The sequence below is a fragment of the Tuber melanosporum genome, assembly GCF_000151645.1.
Source record: "Tuber melanosporum whole genome shotgun sequence assembly, scaffold_242, strain Mel28".
Classification (NCBI taxonomy): Eukaryota; Fungi; Ascomycota; class Pezizomycetes; order Pezizales; family Tuberaceae; genus Tuber; species Tuber melanosporum.
In genome coordinates, this window is record NW_003298911.1 from 7,409 (window position 1) to 22,428 (window position 15,020).

A 15,020-nucleotide genomic window follows, 5' to 3' on the forward strand; every position below is an offset into this window, starting at 1 on the left:
TTCATTTGGCATCGGTAATCTTAGTGGGTTGGCCTTGCTCGGATGCATAATGGGTATCTCCACCTCTTGTCTTGGCTCTAGTGACTACTTTTGAACTGTAGCCTTGCAGACCCCAATAGTCTTTGCTGTTTTATTATACCCCATATCTGTATACTTATACAGGGCATAAATTTCCTTATTCCAATCTTCTTTTGCTCGGGCAGAGTAAGGGGGAGCCATAGTTGCTGGTGGGATGAGGGGGTGATGGTGTTGCGTGGTTGCCGGGCAGGGGTATAATTATTAAACGGACATGACTGTACTCCACAGCAGAGAAATCAAAATAATTACCAGACTTTGAGCCCGAAATGAAGGAGCGTCAGTGCATATCACACTACACATACTCAACCATGCGTAATAAACAGGCCAAGTGACTGACTATGATTAATGAAATGCACATCCATGCTCCGCAATAACGGCCGCTACCGCCCCTAGTCCCTGTGCACGCACACGGTATATTTACTCGTACTCGCAAAAGGTGGAGTCACAACAACCCCCAGAGTAATGAAGGCGAGTGAAGGGAAGATAAATGAAAAAAACAAAATAAAAATAAAAGTATAACCGATGAAACTTTGTAGTTTCCAGGACTCTGATGCGTAATATACTTACTTATACTGCCAGTGGTAAGGTAAATATTGAAAGGAAGGTGTAGAACAAAAGATTGGTATGAAAAAATGCTGCAATAATTATTGTGTCCCCCTCTTCTTCCTCACACGGCAGACCCGGCGAGGCGAGGAGGAGTGAAGAGAAGAGAAAAAAAGTTATTGAACAAAAGTTACACCCAACAGAGCATATCCAAAGTACATTGAAAACAAAGGCAAAAATGGGTAAGCGTGCAAAAAGGAAAGACGTGAAGCGAAGTAAAGTGCAGTCAAGACAAAAGAAAAGGCGTTGAGGGGCTATAAAGGCCAGAAAAAGTCTATAAATCCCTCCTGCCATGTCCCCGACCCAGTTTGATAAAGACAAAAGGAAGGGTAGTCAGAAAGAAAGAAAAACGGACATAAAACACGAAAGTGCATTCCAACAGCGCAACTGTGTGATCCGAGCTTTGGTTCCATCTCGAGAAAACTTGCAGTGATTGTCAAGTCCTTTCCCTAGGTAACAAATGAGCAGGCTCGACACAGGATACCCTCCCAATACTACCCTTGCTAAAAAACAAAAAAGAGACGGGTAAACATAACAAATGCCCATCCATTTGTATTTGGGAAGAAACAGAAAGAGAAATCGTTTAGTTGTCGGTATCGATTAGACTCGCCACCACTGTTCTACCAGCGCTGCCATCCAATCATCGGACCTCACAGGATTTCCTCTTCCATCTCCATCCCCCCCGCCAATACTCCTCCGAATTCGACTTTGTCCCCGAATCCTGTCATCGGAGCAGTCTGCATGCCAAATCCGAGCCCTCTAGCAGGGCTCTTAACATCGACATCTCCGCTTCCACGCCTCTTCTTCAACGGAGTTTCAGGCTCATGGCCGTTGGCATGGGCAGACTCAGACTTCTTGATTGCATCCTTACCGGGGGTCGCAAAGGTTTTAGCTTTGTTATTTACCGAAAAATCTGGGGGAAAAGTTGTCGCCTTATCCTTAGACCCGGAATCCCGAAGCGAGGAGGTGGAATGCGAACGTTTCAACTATGCCCATAAGAACATATCCGGAGATTTCGAACTTAAAAAACAAAAGCATACCTTAATCCTATCCACCCCACCTATGAGCTCTTCCTCAAGGCGCACGTCCTCCTCACTTCTCATCATCTCACGCAGGCTGTCTCTCTCATCTCTAGCCAACTCATCTCCCACGAGGCTCTCAACATCGTCATCCCTTCCGTCCAAGCCAGGAATCTTTTTGCCATTCTTGCGTTTCAGGTCATCTCCATTAGTGACCCCATGGTTGCCGTCGCGGAAGTCGTTAAAGCGCTTGGAAGCTCCATTCTTCTCAGAACCCTTGGCGATAAGAGACTCAAGAGCAGAAGCCATTGCTGCGAAATCCTGCTTCTTGAATTTGCTAGTGGGAGCTGCCGAGAGAGAATCAGCACGGGTAGGTGCGGGTGGTTTGATCAGTCCCATCTTCTTCAACTGGCCTGCGATATACAAAGGTTGGATTAGTGACCTGTCCAAACAAAAGTGGAAATGGGACATTACGCTCTCCGCGATAGAAGAAAACGAAACTAGCATAAACCACACCCTCGGGATCAAGGTGGCTAACACTCTGGGTCGAGACCGTCTCCCTATCGAGGGGCTTCGGATCCGACAACCTATGACCATAAAGTTTGCGCATAAGCTCTCCATGTAATTAATTCAATGGTTCAAGAGACGCCATAATCCTCCCGCCGACCCGATTACTTATTCCCGCTACTAAAGTAAGTGAGATTCATAAAACGTACCCAGCAGTGTGGCTCACATCCACCCCGCCCCCAAATTCGTCATCTTCATCGCCACGAGAATCCTTAAACATACCACCCCAAACACCCCTGCGAACCGGACCCTCACAGCGAACCCTGAACAAGTCTACCCGAATTTGACCAACGGATTCCTTCTTCCCAACATCAGCATCTTCCTCATCATCATCATCAGTCTTGGCCTTCATTTTGGCCGGCATGCTGTGACGCCTATTCACTCCCTTGCGAGTTCCGTTCTTTGCATTGCTCTCCCTCTCGGACTTGGAGAGGTCTAGGCCGCTCAGAAAGCTCTCGAGGCCGACTTCCTTGAAAACGAACTCCCTTTCTGCAAGTTCCCCTTCTTTCACCTCAACCCATCTGCTACTAATCCAAGTTTCAACACCACGGCGAAGAAGTGTAGCGGTCTCCTCCTTTTGGCGACCATCAAAGTAAACATAGGCAGCAAGACTCTCCCGCTCATCACCTTGGTTCTTCGGCTGATATGAATCTAAAATAGTAATAGAGATAGCAAAAGGTGAGTTGGTTGTAGATGGAATGTAGCTCGTGATTTTGTCTGTGTTACGCAGGCGGTGATTCCCATATTCCGGCAACGGCGAGTGAGCGGTATTAGCCCACGAGAAGCTTTCTGTTGAAACAGGGGGCTCCTGAGGTGTATGTATGTTCAAGGTGACATGCTTGAAGGTAGGCATTCTGAAGGTGGCGCGGGTGGCGGAGGAATGTTGTTACCTAACTGCCGCGGGACCCAGTGATCAGCGAAGACACCTACCGCGAGGCACAAGATGCAGGACAGGAAAAGCCAACACCGGCGACCACGAACGTTCCCAAAGCTCTACCGGGTGAAGGGTATAATGAAGAGCGAGTCCGTATATCGAGCCACGCAATGGAATTGAAGGAATTATAGGTAAAAAGGGGCGGTTGGGGCCAACCTGAGCAACGGGCGTGTGGGCCCAGGTGTGAAGGGAGGGGAGGACAGTTGGGGCTGGAAAGGAGGAGAAATACAGAATGAGAGGAATAGAATTGACGATGAACTAAAACGAAAAGAAAAAAAACCCTTGAAGGGAGAGGGAAAAAGTAAAGTAAAAGGGTGACACCACGATCGTGGGAGGGCGCACGGGGACTGCGTGTCGGGGATACCGGTACAAGAGTCCTACCGTAGAAAAATTGGAGTCCTTAGTGATATCTCTCAGCCTTACGAGATTAACAAGAGCTCAAGAGTAGTTCGCACCTCTGCCCAGGCAGTCCTCTGATCTTCTTTTGTCGAATGGCCAGGCAAACCAAGTCACCACCTCTTCTGCCGCTCTCGGTTGGACCTTGGACTCGTTACTTCGCAGGTTGTCGAATCCCACGGATGACAGGTAGACGAGCTTGTTTTCCCTTCCGGTGTCAGCTCTGCTGCTGCTAATTCTAGAACCCCCGGCAGACGTGGAGACGGATAGGAGGGTAGCACTGTAGTTGCAGAAGTGTTTCTTCGGAGAAGCGTTGATAGCAGAAAGGGAGACAGGCGGTGATGGCAGGGTGTGGGGCGGGCGAAAGAGAAACAATAACCGAGAGAAGCTGTGTCACGGGGTCGTGACAAGGAGACGTATTCCGGACCACGGTATTATGACAGATCGAACCGAAAAATAGAGCGGGCAAGAGGAATAGAAGAAAGTGGAGAGAGAAGCAGAGCAGAGAAGTAAACCCCCACAGTCAATTCTGCAATTATTGTCTAGGGTGAATGGGAAGCTATGGTTGAGTTGTGACACTGTGGGCAAAGAGCAGAGAAGGGGGGGGTGGTAAACTACGAGTAGGTAGTAGTAGTAGGTGTCCCCGGTCTTGTGTCTCGTGAAGAAATGTTCAGGTTCACTTCTACTTTATTAAATTTATGTGCTATGGCAACAGACTTACAATATCTTTATCCCGTCTCTCTCCATCCTCCCTCCTTCAATTCTCACAGAAAGTCAACACCTAAAGTACCTCAATCCCCCCCCATTCTATCCCTATCCTAGCATTAACATATTGTCTCGTTGTCCTGTTCTGTTAAGTTAGTCAAGAAACATAACCCAAAATCCATGAGCATGCTTTGGCCGTGCATCTCCGCCAACGCTTCATGACTTCCAAAAGTAGCTAGATTAGGCTCTGACAAGAGTGCCAGAAAATGGAAGGTTTCTAATACCCTAACCCTTGGAGAGTGCCCCCGACATCCTCACCCCAAGCTTCAACTCAGCGCACGAAATCGAGCAGCGTTTCGTCTTTCTTTCTGCCTCAATTCAGCGAAAAGGGAAAGGTTCACTCTCCGCAAGATCCTTCTTATAAAAAGAAAGAGAAAGAAAGAAGGCGGGAGAAGGAGCGAAGGCGAGATAGAGAAGAGTGGAAAAATAACACATAACATCATAAATTACCCACCCGCCTCTCATTCTTCCCCCCTGCTCCCAAGAAAGGAACTACCATACCGGTTTGAACCCCTCCATCTTTCCCATCTCCAGATCTTCTGTAAATCATCCCGAGCCCTTAATATGCAATGCCATCCTTTTTCCACCCCCCCCCCCCCCGAAGTTGACAGAACAAGAAGATTCACTCACTCCCAACCGGGGCTGTACCTGCTTCATTCTTACTCTTTTTTTCTTCCTTTCGAACGCCGGCTCCCCACCGCGGCACCATTTGGTCGGCAGTCGTCCACACATGTGGGCATCTCATTGGCTAGCCTTTCGATGGGAAGGGGGAAAGGAAAATGACCCCCCCCCCCCCGAACCACATGTACTAGTACTGTACCCAACCCATGTTCCCAAGGATTACGAGAACGGAGTGACTTTTTTGCTGTGTTATGATCAAAAGTCGTCTAAGATTTTTTGCCCATTTTGGTCTTACCGCTGATGGGGTATTTAAACTTTCGCTATTATACTATCGGTATCACCTATCCTTCACCAGATACGATAGGTTATCATACATTCTAATATCTCTTGTGGCGGGTGAGGAGGGAATGTGACGTAGGGTATGTGTTATAGGCATGGTGGTTCGGGATGAAGGTACGAGTACTGCTCATGGGCATGTCGAGAGGGATATGGTGGCGCTGGAGGGGAAATACCGGTACTTGAGTGAATAAGACGCGAGCTGCTTACACCAAGTACCGTATTCTGTATCGAGTACAGGAATGTACGAGTAGTGTACCGAGTACTGTACGAGGGGGGGAGAAAGAAGTAGTGCGACAAAGTAGCAACCGCTTCCCACAAGATCGCAACTCTACTCCCAACCCCCATCACTACAATACTCACTATATCCCTCACCACCTGCCAAACCATTTCAGAAAAGCACTATGAGGGTAAAGGGAACCTGCAGAAGTGAGCATAAGTAGTTTAATTAAATGAATATATACATAAAGATGAAATAATAATAAAATTAAATGATTTAGAGATTAGTCCACGAAATCTTGAGCGGCGGCAATCTTCGACAAAGAAGCCACAGCGCTTCGAGCAGGAAACCACACGTGATAACCGGATCCGTATTATAGCTCTCCGAGAAATAGTGGAGTGGTCTTTCAGAAAGATAGCTGCTGAATTGGAGGAAAAAATAGGCCATAAAGTTCACCATAGTACCTGTGCTCGCATCTATCAACGGTATCGGGAAACAGGTAGTCCTTCCAACTACCAGCAAACAGGAAGACCTCCAATCTTCCAGGAGTCTGATCTACTTGATCTAAAGTCTTTTATTAAAGAAAATAAAAGAAATAGAAGACTCTCTTGGGAGGATATTAAAGAAGAGAAGGGATTAAAGGCATCATTCAGGACAATTAGGAAGGCAGCTAAGAGTCTTAATTTAAATAAAAGAAAACCACGCAAGAAGTAAGTAATTTAATAAAGATTCAAGTGTTTACATAACTAAAAGATATTTTAGATGGGGATTGCTCCCTAAAAATATACCAATTAGATTTGGTTGGTGTATGAGAAAAAGAGCTTGGAAACTAAGAGACTGGTCCAGAATCATATGGACTGATGAAACCTCATTCTCTACAGCTGGATTTGGGCAGAGAGGATGGGTGATAAGAGAACCTTTTGAGGAATATGATCAGGATTGTATTGATGAGGTCTGGGAGTCAGGAAGGAAGACAGTTATGGTATGGGAAGCCTTTTGTAGGGATTTGAGGTCAAAGCTAGTGGTAGTACCAGGAAAGGTTAAAGTGGATTCTTATGAGTATACTAAGTATATTCTGGATCCAGTTTTAATTCCTTTCTGGCATAAGTGTTGTGAGAGATTTGGTTGGACTATGATTGTTGAAGATGGTGCACCAGGGCATAAAGGGTAGGTTCTACCTCCTTATAATTATTGTATTTTCCGTTTTTTGATATAGAAATACTTAAGAATATAATCTAACTACTGGTTTAATCACAGATATTCTACAAAGTGTAGAAAAAGGAATGGGATGGATATATTGCCCTGGCCACCACAGTCACCAGACCTGAACTTAATTGAATATATTTGGGGAGATATGGAAACTTACTTGGGGAAAAGGTATGGAAGAGTTGCAAGCAAGGAAGAGCTAATCAGAGCTGTGGAGGAAGCATGGAAAGCTATTCCTGATGGAAGGTTTATGGATCTTTGCAGAAGTATGCTAAAGCGGGTCAGAGAGGTTATTAGAAGAAAAGAGCACCAAACTCATTATTGATTTATGATTTTCTTTTTATTTTACTTTAAGGAAATACTAAGCATTTTTTAATTTTATCTCCTTTACTTATTTTATTTATTGAATGTGGTTGTGGAAAATGGTAGTACTATGTGTTGTTGATATTGTTTCTGCACGGGAATTTGTGTTGCACAGGTGTCGCATTACTTTCTTCCCCCCCTCGTACAGTGGCGGGGATAGGTTGGCTGATGCATGATATCGGGATACATTTCAAACACCCTCATCAAACTAATCCTGTCTGTTCCCCACTCCACAGAGGTCTCCAGATTCCGCTCATTCCCCTCGATTCGAATCACAAATATACAGTAATACAGGCACAAATCTCCACACGATTCTGAGAGGAAAGGAAAAACCAGATTCCCAGAGACATCCAGAATCACTATCCGTCCGAACTCCAATTCTCCCGAGAGGAGAGTTCATTTTTGTCACTAATACCGGTGCCGGCATCAACTCCCGCCACACTCACACCACTCGGCTTATCCGATGCCGTCTAGAACCGACTACCACGATACGGACGCGCTATCCCACCCTACAGCTCGATTGTGGAGTAAACAATGGCGTTTTAAAAGATCATTTTTTCAATTGCTCTGTAGTCACTACCCGGCATAACCTCAGAGGGTCTACATCTATACTACATCAATCAACCTTCTCCTGGCCACATCCTTCGTTCCAAACCAACCAACCACCTAAATCGCCGAGCCAGTGCTGTTTATACTCAGCGTGATTTCCTCCAACTATGAAAGGAAGGAGAAATTAGAAGGAGATATCTGACCATTGTGCTCGAGCAGGAAAATAATAAATGGGAAGGGAAGACAGAAAAGAACAGAACAGAAAAAACCATTCAACACCAAACTTAAGAAAAATGGAATCATAACGAGAAACAAGCTAGTAATGAAAAAGATTAACGAAAAATCACAAAGAAACCCAACCCTATGGTATGAACAATATAAAACACAAATGTGATCCGGCTAAAAAGTACAAGGTTACAGAGAAGAAGGATCAGGAAGAACGGAAGAACCTCTTCCAAGGCCAGTCCCAGCCAGGCCTGCAAGCCTCTATTGCCAATTCTGCTCCTTTTCTACTGCAAGACCAGAGGGAATGTGTCACGAAATATAACGTTTACCTTTTCATTAGATAACTATCCGAATGTCGAAACAGCCTATCCCAATAGCTGATGACATTCCCGTTGATACCCCCTCCCCCCGAATGTTGTAATCGTAATCCATGAAATCTCCACAAGCAGGCCCGTATCTCCGATGAGATAATGAATCCCAAGCCCCGTGGTGTTACGAGTAAAAAATTACATTTGTTAACGCCATGAATCCCCCCTCCTTCGGAATCATTACAATGGTGCTCCGATATGCCTTCTCAAAGGATCATGATGTCCACCGACAAGAACACTTTCCAGGCACGGGATCCCGCTTCCGTCGTGGCGGGCCCCGCTCTTTAAGAATGACTAACCCTTCGCCATTCGCATCCATAAACTCTCTCAACCCGCCAAGACGAGTGACAACCATCTGAGTACACTTCACATCGCCAGGTTTACCATAGCCGCGCGGGTCCGCATCAGTAAGATCCATTCCCATTACCCGGCGTAACCGCTTGGGTGTCAACCTGGTTTCTTGGATGGTTATCTTGAGGGGATAGGGTGGTGTTGATTCTCCGCGTTTAATATTTCCGGCTATAGGAATGTCAGAAAACTTGTAAGCACCATCCGTATTATCAACGGAGTCGTTCAGCCCCGTTGGTGTCGGAATGGCGAGAGCAGTGACCGGCGGCTCAAATTGAGCACTGCTGCCCACATTGAAGGAGTTTTGAGGTGAAGGCCCACCAGGCGGCCCCGGTGAGTCTCTAGATGGTGATCTAGAAAGGGCCCCACCACGATCGTTGGAAGGCCCGCCACCACTCCCTCGTCCACCCCCCCGCCCATACCCCAAGCCACCATCTCCACCCCTATTATTAGGAGGCCCACGGTCCCCACCAAATCCTGTTGGATGGCGGGCCAAACTAGGCTGATTGATGCTGATCTCCACATCTAGCAGCGTCTTTTCCCATACACATTTCCAGACAATCTCGCCTTCCCCTAATGCTGTCCCATTGGCAAATTTCGGAGCCCCCCCGGTGCTCTTAAGCACTGCCAGCGTTTGATCGATAGCATTCTGTTTCAAGACAACAGTTTTGTTGTAAAGAATCCCGAACTTATAGTTCGCAAACTTCCCCACTGGTGTGCTGTTGTTCGAGCGCAGCTTCAGTCGGTTATTGATGGGGGTCGAGGTATTATAGTATGCCAAGGGGACGTGCCAGAAAAGGGGATTCTGAGCACCATCCCTCCAACCAGGCTCAGAAGAATACTCTTCCTGGCCGTTATCATCCTTTACTACCATATCCCAATCATCATCAAACTTTATCATGCCTTCCAAACTTGAGAGCATATATCCCCCCCAAGAACCCTCGCCATATTCTGCGCCCATCAGGAACTGGGGGTGGCTAGGAAAAGTATCCATATTAATCCCAGATGGCTTTGGCGGGAAATGGTCAAACCTCCATACAAGTGGCTTGTCTGGAGAGTTCTGGCACGACCAGAGCAAACCAGAGCCCATGTCAAAAAACCCTGGTGAAGATCGGTCTTGCAGTTCAAGGGCGCAATCGGATGATATTTCCGAAAGCACCAATGGTGTCAGCACTGCCATACCGGTTTCGATATCAGGGAACGTGTTATCGGGGTCGGAAATAGGTGGACCAGTCTCCTCAGAGGAAGGTGGCATCTCGGCAGCTGTGGTAGGAAATGACGATATTGATGTCACTGGGCTATAATTGACGTCAATGCCAATACCTAGTTAACCCTGCAGGATCCCTTCTCTTCATGGAGTAGATAGGGACATCAGAGGGGGGGGGCTTACACGCTTGTGGATGATGACTTCCTCAATCCCACGCCGAGGCCAACTCCCAACCCAACAGCTAACAGCACCATCAACCCTATTCCAAGCCCTAAAATGATGACCCTAGCCTTTATTCCTAACCACCGCTTCTCTTTCCATTCCTTTGTAGCCCCGCTTCCATCATCCAGGTTATCGGGTCCTCCACCATTCACCCCCGTTATTTGTCCTGCAATGGTTCCCCCAACAGGCGCTAATACCACCATTCTACTCTCACTACGATCATCTGCGTCCTCTCCTAGCGAAAACCCAGAATCCGGATTCGATTGAACATCTGCAGCAATGCCTCTTTCTTCAGGTTTTGGTGGCGGTTGGTCCGGATACATGCTATATGGCGGTGGTTCTTTCGAAGCGATTGAGGGCGGCTGCCTCTGATGACGGGGGGCAAACCCATCTCCCACAGGAATCTCAAATCCATCCCCAAAAGGATCATGCTCGCCGATATCAGAATTGCTATGTGCCGACAAAGGATATATTGATTGCTGGTGGCCACCGTAATCGAATCGAGGTCTCACTGGGGCTATCGATGGAAGTGGGGAAGGAGGTGAAGAGAATTGTGAAAGTTGCGATGGTATCGAATAAAGAGTTGATGAATTGGTAGAATTGGTTGTGTTGGTTGCAACAGTGTTAGACCTATGCAATCCAGATCCGGTCGGATGACCAGAAGAATTGGATATTATAGAAGGCGCTAATGATGAGGAAACCCTATGTTGAGGAAAGTAACCGCCGTTCGCCACGCGAATAGGAGACGAGGAGCGCCGTGAAGAGAGAGAGGAATCACGTCCCAGCGAGTATACTGAAGGAGCTAAAGTAGATTCTCTCGAATCTCCTCGGTCAAGATTTGTAGGAGAAGGGCTACGCGAATGCACAGGGGTAGCAAACACATTTGAAGGTCTTGGAGAGTCAGGTGGAGTTGCAAAGACATTTTCCTGTACCGGCTGGATATTGTCAGCAGCGAACCTCACCGAGTCTTCCGACCGTGAATATCGATATTCTTCGTCGTAGTCAGTATCGCTAGGGGCAAATGAGGGCAGTCGGCGGGTATCACGGAGGGGTAATCGGTTCTCCATCGTAGGCCACTAGTGACAGGGAGAAGGACCAAGGAGAGAACAAGTCTCTCGGATGGACCAGGGAATAGTTCGCTCCGACACGACGAGCGGGGGGGAGGCGGAAATGTGGAACAAGAGTCAAAGCAAAAGAGACAAGAAAGACTTTCGGCAAGAGAATGTGTATCGATAGTTGAAAAGAAGGTATTGGGTGAGAGCGAGTAAAGCGGTGTAATGCAGAGCTGAGGATTGCGCGATGGTCAAGGAACGGATGGGATACAGGTACACGAGAGGAATGGACGATGGAGGTCGTTCGTGGTTGTCGTCTCAAAGCTGATTGGGGACACAATAGCACACTCAGTTGCTTGCACCCGAGTGAGGAACAACCGGTACAGTAAACTACAACAGGAAGGAATTGAAATAGGCAGCGAGCAGGAGAACAAGCTTGTAGCGGAGACAAAACTGCATAATATCATACAATAACAATAAATAAAAGTCACCAAAAACCCCAGCCGAGAGAAAATGGTGAGAAGTGCAAACGGGCGTTGGTGCTTCAGTTCTCTTCCTTCGATTCTTTTCCTGGCTCTCTCATGTCCTCCGCGCTTTGCATAGCCCCCAGTCCCCTTTTCTCTTAACCAGCGTGTCGCGCTTGTTTATCCGGTATTCCTTGTCCACACCAAGGGGCTCCCTCACATTTCGTCACTCGATTTCGTAATTTTCCCATTTGATTGCTCCCGATACTCACAAATCCAACCTACTGGTCTGATAAGCTGGTGGGTAACTGCTCAAACGCATAGGGTGACCACGAAATCCTTATGCACTGGGGCTAATTTTGAAGTGGTCACTCTTTAAAATCTTTAAACTGCGGTCCCCTTTTGGCCACAAAAGTTCACATACTCGAGTACTGTACAGCGAACTACTTGTATAGCACAGTGAGTTCGAGCAAGGTGCCAAAGCCTGGGAATACAAAAACCTGTGCCCCAGACGGTGTGGCACAACCCCCTATTCTTGATTGGGCAATACTTCCAATGGTATAGCTGCCGCTGGGGGGACCAACGCTTGTGCGATCGCAGGATAGAAGCAACAACAAAGACCGGTGTTCCGGTCTGGTCACAGGGGTAAAATCTCGATTCTGGCCCTTCCTCCCGTTGTGAAGTGGTTATTGTTCTTTTACAAAAATAACCGACTACAACGAACAGAAAAATAACTTGATCGTACAACAACCACCCCCTCACCAACCTCAACATCACAATAACAAAAAAAATTAAAAAAATGTAAATACCTAGTAGAAATCAATATTTAGTGTACCATCTGCCTTAATAATTGCTTCAATCCTATCCACCATTGAACCTGCTAGAGAATCAAAACTATTTGGGTTAAGAAGTTCCCAACAAGCAGTAATAGCCTCCTCAATACCTTTTTTGACCTCATTGTCAGAGCCCTTCATGAGATATAGGTCAGGATAATGCTTCTGAAGCTTATCTTTCACCAGAGCCCAAACATGTTCAATTGGATTGAGATCTGGTGAATAGGCTGGAATTTTCATAAGAGTAATTTCCTGCCCTCTGAGCCATCTCCTAAAAGGTAAATGAGTCTTAGTATTGTCAATGATAAAGAAAACCTCTTCCCCCTCAAGATGCTCCTTAATATCCTCCCATATTCCTACAAAGTCATATTGATCATAAACCTCGATAAATGACTTTCCAGCTATACTATCTTCAGCAGAAGAAGTATTAGGAAAAACAGGTAAAAAGAGACCATGAGTTTGACCATAAAAAAAAAAAAACCAGTCCTCATCTGGCTAATCTTTTTCTCACCTGTCCCAGCAGTAGGTTCTATACAATCCTTATTCCACTTCTCTTTTGCGTACCTAAATGCCCATTTTCTCCTCTTTCCTCCCCCCCTCTGGACAGCAACCTCATCTCCCCACATTGTCTTCCTCCCCTACATCTCTCTTGTCCAGTGCCTATGAGCTAATATATATTCCAATCTCTTTCGAGCTGGATCCTCATCCAAGTAAACTGTCTCTTGTACTAACTACTTTTCAAGATACCTTTGTGCAAGTCTTCTCCTGACTATCTTAGAAGAAATATTGGAAGCAACCTTTTGGGCAATCTCAAAGTAGGTAGTATTGTGATTTTCAAGGGCTTCCTCCACCTTAGCATCATCCTGTAACTTGGCAGTCTTAGGATGTCTTCCAATACCCTTCCTCTCCTTGTCCTCTAAGTCTTTCTTTAAGATTATATTTTGGACAGTTGTGAGGGGGCTGTTGAGGTAGTCAGAAATCTGCTGATATCCTATCTGAGGCTTGGGTAATCCAAGGATTATCCCCCTGGTAAACTCAAAGAGGTGATAGGTTGGAATAGGCTTTTTTTGAATGACTGAAGAATAGGAGACATAGTATTTAAAAGTAAAAGAATCAGATAATCTAATTGAGATTTTGGTTAAGTTGATGTAATTTCTTTAGATAGGGTTAAAAATGGGGGGAGGAGGGGTAATAGACAATGATTTCTGTGCACCTTGGATACTTGGTTATTTTTATTAATGAACAATATATAGAGAGAAACAAGAATATCTAGATACGATTAAAAAGTATTATAAAAAGAGATAAAACATAGAATGCCAGAATTATAAGAGGAAAAATATCTTGTAGTAAATGATTAAGAAGAGCTTCACAGTGTAGGAAGTGTAAAGAACATGAACGCAGAGATGTCTAGTGAGCTAATCTGATGTTAAGATCAACAGCGCTAGGATCAGATATCTAGTAAAATAAAAAATACTTTTTAGGAGTTGTACAGAAGTAGTAGCAGAAATCTTGATATTGTAAGTATGCTAATATGGTACATTAGATGTTGCAGTTATGCAATAGGAGTGTACTAGATTCTAGCAGGAGGGTAAGAGAGTAAGCAGTTTGAGTTAAGAGAAAGTTTAGATGGGAAACACTAAGTGATACATGTTAGAATATGAAATCAGAACGACCTTGTATACAGATTTGCAATTTGTATTCTGAGCATCATGTGTATCAGATATACAGGATGTCTGAGGTGTGAGGATAAATCTTTGCTGATTTTACATATACCTAGTGAACTACTACTCTAGTCTCTAACTTTGGAAATCAGCTTACTTCAATACAGGTACTGGGTAACTTCAACATTTGCACTGATCTATTAAATTCTCTTTATGATATCCATACCTCTGAACAGAAAACTTCAGCTTCCTTCTTTAATACCAACTCCTGTCAATATTTTATCCATTTAAATACAGCATGAATTTAGAAAATGTTCTGATTCTCACATATATCTCATCCCTATCTGCAATTCTTATTTAAGAGGTATGATTGGATATATACTTTAAATAATCTATGTTATATCTAACTGGATATCATGAACACATTTTATGTAAAGTAGTACAGTGTAAAGTTGAATTGGGAGAGCTTTTATTCCTTACTTCTTTTAAGCATAGTGTGTAGGCAGTAGCCCCTATATATAGAAGAGTATGTCAACTCAAAGCAAAAAAAACATAATTTGGAAAAACAAAAGTAACAATCTGTTTCTTGGTGGAGAAACATAAGTGCAAACATGCTTAACTTTAAAAACCTCCTAAGAAAAGCTCCAAAAGTGCATATTAAGCTAAAATACTCTGTGGAAAATACGAAGAGAATATTATAAATCCTGTATGTAATAACTGTGTATAAATGTGTGTAAAAGACAAAAAAAATCTCATTATACCTATAATAAAATAAGAAAATAAAATATAAGTTTCTAGTTGGTACATAATGAAATATCTATAAGATAAATATAAATGTTACCAAGCTCTAGTGATCTCTGCAGTATGCAGGATTTAACTGAAATATAATTAAAAGTTAGTGAAAAAACAAGGTTTATTATTAAATATATTGAAATAAAGTATTAGAGGTGTACATTGAGGGAGAGCACATAGCTCTATGTAGA

At 44.8% G+C, this 15,020-nt stretch overlaps 2 protein-coding genes; both read right to left on the minus strand.

Annotated features, from left to right (window-relative positions):
* Window positions 1–697: 697 nt before the first annotated feature.
* Window positions 698–3,120, minus strand: GSTUM_00001040001 (uncharacterized protein; the record flags this gene model as incomplete). XM_002838343.2 has 4 exons in its annotated part: window positions 698–1,667; window positions 1,722–2,113; window positions 2,175–2,287; window positions 2,417–3,120. The coding sequence occupies 4 exons, from the start codon at window positions 3,118–3,120 to the stop codon at window positions 1,332–1,334; spliced, it is 1,545 nt and encodes a 514-aa protein (XP_002838389.1). The 3' UTR covers window positions 698–1,331.
* Window positions 3,121–8,042: 4,922 nt separating this feature from the next.
* GSTUM_00001042001 (uncharacterized protein) lies at window positions 8,043–11,167 on the minus strand. XM_002838344.2 has 2 exons: window positions 9,989–11,167; window positions 8,043–9,896 (listed from the first exon to the last, which is right to left on the minus strand). Exons 1-2 carry the CDS (start codon window positions 10,348–10,350, stop codon window positions 8,465–8,467), a joined length of 1,794 nt encoding a protein of 597 aa, XP_002838390.1. The 5' UTR covers window positions 10,351–11,167; the 3' UTR covers window positions 8,043–8,464.
* Between the last annotated feature and the right edge of the window lie 3,853 nt (window positions 11,168–15,020).